At 44.8% G+C, this 8,096-nt stretch overlaps 1 protein-coding gene across 1 annotated transcript in view; it reads right to left on the reverse strand.

Annotated features, from left to right (window-relative positions):
* The window catches only part of DNAI2 (dynein axonemal intermediate chain 2), a 51,161-nt gene that overhangs the window by 41,629 nt on the left and 1,436 nt on the right, over positions 1 to 8,096 (reverse strand). Inside the window, exon 2 of the mRNA XM_082272524.1 lies at positions 1,398 to 1,590. Coding sequence (XP_082128650.1) covers positions 1,398 to 1,580 — 183 coding nt within the window. The 5' untranslated portion in view covers positions 1,581 to 1,590. The remainder of the gene's footprint in view (positions 1 to 1,397; positions 1,591 to 8,096) is intronic.

The following is an 8,096-nucleotide window of genomic DNA, read 5'->3' on the forward strand; positions in this document are numbered from 1 at the left end:
AGCTGAGGTGGGAGACTCTGTCCATAGGACAACAATCAGTCGTATACTGCACAAATCTGGCCTTTATGGAAGAGTGGCAAGAAGAAAGCCATTTCTTAAAGATATCCATAAAAAGTGTAGTTTAAAGTTTGCCACAAGCCACCTGGGAGACACCAAACATGTGAAAGAAGAGGCTCTGGTCAGATGAAACCAAAATTGAACTTTTTGGCAACAATGCAAAACGTTATGTTTGGCGTAAAAGCAACGCAGCTCATCACCCTGAACACACCATCCCCACTGTCACACATGGTGGTGGCAGCATAATGGTTTGGGCCTGCTTTTCTTCAGCAGGGACAGGGAAGATGGTTAAAATTGATGGGAAGATGGATGGAGCCAAATACAGGACCATTCTGGAAGAAAACCTGATGGAGTCTGCAAAAGACCTGAGACTGGGACGGAGATTTGTCTTCCAACAAGACAATGATCCAAAACATAAAGCAAAATCTACAATGGAATGGTTCACAAATAAACATATCCAGGTGTTAGAATGGACAAGTCAAAGTCCAGACCTGAATCCAATCGAGAATCTGTGGAAAGAACTGAAAACTGCTGTTCACAAACGCTCTCCATCCAACCTCACTGAGCTCGAGCTGTTTTGCAAGGAGGAATGGGCAAAAATTTCAGTCTCTCGATGTGCAAAACTGATGGAGACATACCCCAAGCCACTTACAGCTGTAATCGCAGCAAAAGATGGCGCTACAAAGGGGGCTGAATAATTTTGCACGCCCAATTTTTCAGTTTTTTATTTGTTAAAAAATTTTGAAATATCCAATAAATTTCGTTCCACTTCATGATTGTGTCCCACTTGTTGTTGATTCTTCAAAAAAAATTACAGTTTTATATCTTTATGTTTGAAGCCTGAAATGTGGCAAAAGGTCGAAAAGTTCAAGGGGGCCGAATACTTTCGCAATGCACTGTATGTGTGACATTTTTGACACTTTATGTGATGCTATTGTTTTAACAATGTGTACCTATCAATGGTTCCTCATCTGAGGTGTCTTAACATATGTTTGAATAAAATTTGTCATTTTTTTTATACATATTGATACTGTTTCTTCATTTATAACTTTTCTTTTTTTCCATTTACATTTCTTGGTATCGTACATTCCCAACTCCCATTGTGGACTCTCTATCAATTTTCCAGGGATAGAAACCACTCTCATATTTTCTGTTTTTGGAACTTAGCTGCCTCTATTGCAGTAGTATTAAAAAGGCAACTACATAATCGCACTGAAAATCGGATCAAATCGCAGCCGCACTAGAACCCATGCTAAATCCCAACGTAGAAAAAAAAAAAGGCCAATAGTTCCCCGGACCTCCTGCTATGGAGGACTGTGATCTGGCAGAGACTGTGGTACCTCGTGCTCGGACATGTCGCGGGCACACTGGATGCCGACATCACACGGATTCCGCTCGATGAAATTCAAGGCTTGCGAAGGATCTGGCAGGATGTCCACGTGGAGCTCCGCCGGGCGGTCCGAGAAGTTGCACTGGCGTCCAAACTCGCTCCGCTTCCGCGTGTAGACGTAAACTATCTCCATGATGTCTGCACTGGAAGAGGAGAAGGAAAAAAACAAACAAAAAAGATTGAAGTAAATTTCAAACCGATCACATGTTCACGTAATTTCTAAAGTCATTTTTAATTTATTGAATCTGCAATAATAATCCCTTACTGCAGAAGGCTTCAGGCCCTTTAGGAAGATCTTCACACCGGAGTTGTTTACAAGGCTTCCCCATCATGTGATTGGCTGCCACAGAGATCAGGTGATCGGGAGCCCATTCTACCGACTCCTGATTGTAATTAGTGAGCGGGAGCTGTAGGTTGCAATGCTGGAGGCACCGGGGGGGGGGGGGGGGGTCCTACCAGCACAGACCGCTCACATATGGTTACTGCTGGCAGAAAGGGGCTTAAACAATCCTTGGTGATCCTGCCACAAGAATCCTCTTTGAGGCACTTCCTGGCAGCACTTTGTCTTTGACAAACAACCAGTGCTGGGACAAGGCCATTTAGAGCCCAGGACGAACACGCCGAACTGCGCCCCCCCCCCCCCCCCCGATGTATGAGCATTAGGTGTTAGCAAAAAACTCCCCCCCCCCCCCCCACCATAAAAAGCTGAACTCACATCTGCATGCTTAACACTTAAGCATAAATCCCCCCCCCCCTCCTAGGACAAATCTGCCCCCCCTGCTAGAATCCCCCTCCCAGCATATATCTTTAGCCCAAAACCCCCTTCCAGCTCAAATCCTCTCTTTCCCAAATCCCCCCCCCAGCAACCCCCCCCCCCCAAAAAAAAAAAAAACACTCACTCACTCTCAACTCCTCAAATTTCCCCTCCCAGTACACATCCTCTCCCCCCACTCCAAATCCCCCCCTCCTAGCACAAATCTTCCCTTCCCCCCAAATATCCCCCATTCATCCCTACTGGTGCAAATTCATCCTACAAAAAGTTCCCCTCCTAGCACAAATCCCTTCCCCCTCTACCATATCACCTCTTCTAGCACAAACACTCCAATTCGCCACTTCACGCACAAATCCTCTTCCCGCCCCTCCCAACACTAGTTCCCCCAAATCACCTTTTCTAGTACACTCCCTCAAATTTCCCCTCCTAGAACAATTATTAACCCCTGCTGCCCCCAAATCCCCTCCCTCCAATCTCCTTGTTGTGGCCCACCATCTCACATGATACCACAGTGCCCAGGGCAGCCTCCCCTCCTGCCCACCCCTTGTCCCGGCCCTGCATGTCCTCCTGCATGGTTTTTACTGATCTAAATGCAGCCCATTGTTTTTAATGGGCTTCTACACACATACAGGTGCGCAAACTTGCAACCGTGTTGCTGGACAGCATTTTCACCACGTGACCTCCCTGTGACGGAACCACGACCCACACTGTGCTTGTGGGCTTCCATCAGTATAAAGCCCCGTACACACGTACCGATCATCGGCCGAAAAGCTTCGGCCGACGACCGATCTGCCGATTGTAGGCTTGTTAGTATGATGCCTCCGACAGCCGACAGCGCACATTCGGCCGAAAAGAATCTGTCATGCAAGCATTAAAATTTTTGTATGCCGACACCAGAGCGGCCGATTGTTCGCCAGTCAGTACAGATTTCAGCCGACAGACCGCAGATTTGCAAGACTGGGCATGCTCAGAAAAGGAAAAACACAGGGAAAGTTAACCATTACATGACATCACTTCTGCAGTCGGCTGTAGTCGGCGGACAAAATTCTTGTGCAGTCTTTTGCACTTTTCAACAGACACCGACAGCCCTGGACAAAAGACGGCCGATCGTTCGCCGACGATCGGTACGTGTGTACGGGGCTTAAGGCTTCCTTCAGTCTTGAACATAGATATAAAATATTCCAGGCGCCCCCATACAAAGCTAGCCGACAACTTAGCTTGTTCTGGAACCTTCTCATTTATTGAACAACACACACAGTTTATATACAGCATGGACATCCCCCTCCTGATCAGATTACCACACACAGGTCAGGGGTTGCCTGATTACATTATCATATGCAGATGAAATTGTATACAGAAATAGAATTAACCTGAACTAATTATCTAGCCATCTGGATAGAAACAATGTGAGTTCATTAACAATGGGACAGACAGGCTTAACAGAATCCACATTACACCTCAATACACCGACAAGAGGAAGAGACCACCAGTGACAGACTGTCCGTCTCTGACACTGAAGAACATGGAACAGAGGCCAATGTGATTGGTTCTTTCAATAAACACGTTTAGAATCAAACAGGCCAGGAACAGTCCTCACATATTTCTCGAGAAATAGGGCTGACAAATATTACTGTCCCATTTGAAGTAATCCAAACCATATTTTCAGTGTCCATTAAGTATCTGTCTTTCACTCCCAGTGACGGTACCGTCACACTCCGGTTTTCCCCCCTTCATGACCAGGACATTATTTGCTATTCGGCACTGCGCTACTTACACTGGCAATTGCACGGTCATGCAAAGCTGTACCCAAATAAAATTTACATAATTTTTTTTTTTTCCCGTACAAATAGAACGTTTTTTTGGTGGTAATTGATCATCACTGTTTTTTATTTTTTTTTGCTATATAAACAAAAAAAGACCAGAAATTTGGGGGGGGGGGGGAAACATTTTTTTACTAACCTCTAAAAAATATTTTCAATAAAATAATGTAAAAAAATCAAATTTCTTCATAAATTTAGGCAAGGGGATACTACATGTCGCAAGGGGCTGATCCTGCTAAAACTGCGTTTGTGGGGACACTACACTAGTATTGGGGACACTAGTATTGGGGACAATAGTATTGGAGACACTAGTATTGGGGACACTAGTATTGAGGACACTAGTATTGGAGACACTAGTATTGGGGACACTAATATTGGGGACGCTAGTATTGGAGAAACTAGTATTGGGGACACTAGTATTGGGGACACTAGTATTGGGGACACTAGTATTGGGGACGCTAGTATTGGAGACACTAGTATTGGGGACGCTAGTATTGGGAACGCTAGTATTGGAGACACTAGTATTGGGGACACTAGTATTGGAGACACTAGTATTGGAGACATTACTATTGGGGACACTAGTATTGGGGACACTAGTATTGGGGACGCTAGTATTGGAGACACTAGTATTGGGGACGCTAGTATTGGGGATGCTAGTATTGGAGACACTAGTATTGGGGACGCTAGTATTGGAGACACTAGTATTGGGGACGCTAGTATTGGAGACACTAGTATTGGGGACACTAGTATTGGGGACACTAGTATTGGGGACGCTAGTATTGGAGACACTAGTATTGGGGACGCTAGTATTGGGGATGCTAGTATTGGAGACACTAGTATTGGGGATGCTAGTATTGGAGACACTAGTATTGGGGACGCTAGTATTGGAGACACTAGTATTGGGGACACTAGTATTGGAGACATGAGTATTGGAGACACTAGTATTGGAGACACTAGTATTGGAGACACTAGTATTGGGGACACTAGTATTGGGGACACTAGTATTGGGGACGCTAGTATTGGAGACACTAGTATTGGGGACGCTAGTATTGGGGATGCTAGTATTGGAGACACTAGTATTGGGGATGCTAGTATTGGAGACACTAGTATTGGGGACGCTAGTATTGGAGACACTAGTATTGGGGACACTAGTATTGGAGACATGAGTATTGGAGACACTAGTATTGGAGACACTAGTATTGGAGACACTAGTATTGGGGACGCTAGTATTGGGGACGCTAGTATTGGGGACGCGAGTATTGGAGACACTAGTATTGGAGACACTAGTATTGGAGACACTAGTATTGGGGACGCTAGTATTTGAGACACTAGTATTGGGGACACTAGTATTGGAGACACGAGTATTGGAGACACTAGTATTGAGGACACTAGTATTGGGGACACTAGTATTGGAGACACTAGTATTGGGGACACTAGTACTGGAGACACTAGTATTGGGGACACTAGTATTGGGGACGCTAGTATTGGGGATGCTAGTATTGGAGACACTAGTATTGGGGACACTAGTATTGGAGACACTAGTATTGGAGACACTAGTATTGGGGACACTAGTATTGGAGACACTAGTATTGGAGACGCTAGTATTGGGGACGCTAGTATTGGGGACACTAGTATTGGAGACACTAGTATTGGGGACACGAGTATTGGAGACACTAGTATTGGAGACACTAGTATTGGGGACTCTAGTATTGGGGACACTAGTATTGGAGACGCTAGTATTAGAGACACTAGTATTGGGGACACTAGTATTGGAGACACTAGTATTGGGGACACTAGTATTGGAGACACTAGTATTGGGGACACTAGTATTGGAGACACTAGTATTGGAGACGCTAGTATTGGGGACTCTAGTATTGGGGACACTAGTATTGGAGACGCTAGTATTAGAGACACTAGTATTGGGGACACTAGTATTGGAGACACTAGTATTGGGGACACTAGTATTGGAGACACTAGTATTGGAGACACTAGTATTGGGGACACTAGTATTGGAGACACTAGTATTGGAGACACTAGTATTGGGGACACTAGTATTGGAGACGCTAGTATTGGAGACGCTAGTATTGGGGACGCTAGTATTGGGGACGCTAGTATTGGGGACACTAGTATTGGGGAATCTAGTATTGGGGACACGAGTATTGGAGACACTAGTATTGGAGACACTAGTATTGGGGACACTAGTATTGGGGACACTAGTATTGGAGACGCTAGTATTGGGGACGCTAGTATTGGGGAACACGAGTATTAGAGACACTAGTATTGGGGACACTAGTATTGGAGACACTAGTATTGGGGACACTAGTATTGGAGACACTAGTATTGGGGACACTAGTATTGGAGACACTAGTATTAGAGACACTAGTATTGGGGACACTAGTATTGAAGACACTAGTATTGGAGACACTAGTATTGGAGACACTAGTATTGGGGACACTAGTATTGGGGACACTAGTATTGGGGACACTAGTATTGGAGACACTAGTATTGGGGACACTAGTATTGGGGACACTAGTCTTGGAGACACTAGTATTGGGGACACTAGTATTGGAGACACTAGTATTGGAGACACTAGTATTGGGGACGCTAGTATTGGGGATGCTAGTATTGGAGACACTAGTATTGGGGACACTAGTATTGGAGACACTAGTATTGGAGACACTAGTATTGGGGACACTAGTATTGGAGACACTAGTATTGGAGACGCTAGTATTGGGGACGCTAGTATTGGGGACACTAGTATTGGAGACACTAGTATTGGGGACACGAGTATTGGAGACACTAGTATTGGAGACACTAGTATTGGGGACTCTAGTATTGGGGACACTAGTATTGGAGACGCTAGTATTAGAGACACTAGTATTGGGGACACTAGTATTGGAGACACTAGTATTGGGGACACTAGTATTGGAGACACTAGTATTGGGGACACTAGTATTGGAGACACTAGTATTGGAGACGCTAGTATTGGGGACTCTAGTATTGGGGACACTAGTATTGGAGACGCTAGTATTAGAGACACTAGTATTGGGGACACTAGTATTGGAGACACTAGTATTGGGGGACACTAGTATTGGAGACACTAGTATTGGGGACACTAGTATTGGAGACACTAGTATTGGAGACACTAGTATTGGGGACACTAGTATTGGAGACGCTAGTATTGGAGACGCTAGTATTGGGGACGCTAGTATTGGGGACACTAGTATTGGGGACACGAGTATTGGAGACACTAGTATTGGAGACACTAGTATTGGAGACACTAGTATTGGGGACACTAGTATTGGGGACACTAGTATTGGAGACGCTAGTATTGGGGACGCTAGTATTGGGGAACACGAGTATTAGAGACACTAGTATTGGGGACACTAGTATTGGAGACACTAGTATTGGGGACACTAGTATTGGAGACACTAGTATTGGGGACACTAGTATTGGAGACACTAGTATTAGAGACACTAGTATTGGGGACACTAGTATTGAAGACACTAGTATTGGGGACACTAGTATTGGGGACACTAGTATTGGAGACACTAGTATTGGGGACACTAGTATTGGGGACACTAGTCTTGGAGACACTAGTATTGGGGACACTAGTATTGGAGACACTAGTATTGGAGACACTAGTATTGGGGACACTAGTATTGGAGACACTAGTATTGGGGACACTAGTATTAGAGACACTAGTATTGGGGACACTAGTATTGGGGACACTAGTATCGGGGACACTAGTATCGGAGACACTAGTATTGGGGACACTAGTATTGGAGACACTAGTATTGGAGACACTAGTATTGGGGACACTAGTATTGGGGACACTAGTATTGGAGACGCTAGTATTGGGGACGCTAGTATTGGGGAACACGAGTATTAGAGACACTAGTATTGGGGACACTAGTATTGGAGACACTAGTATTGGGGACACTAGTATTGGAGACACTAGTATTGGGGACACTAGTATTAGAGACACTAGTATTGGGGACACTAGTATTGAAAACACTAGTATTGGAGACACTAGTATTGGGGACACTAGTATTGG

This window comes from Pelophylax lessonae (genome assembly GCF_965119305.1).
Source record: "Pelophylax lessonae genome assembly, chromosome: 11".
Classification (NCBI taxonomy): Eukaryota; Metazoa; Chordata; class Amphibia; order Anura; family Ranidae; genus Pelophylax; species Pelophylax lessonae.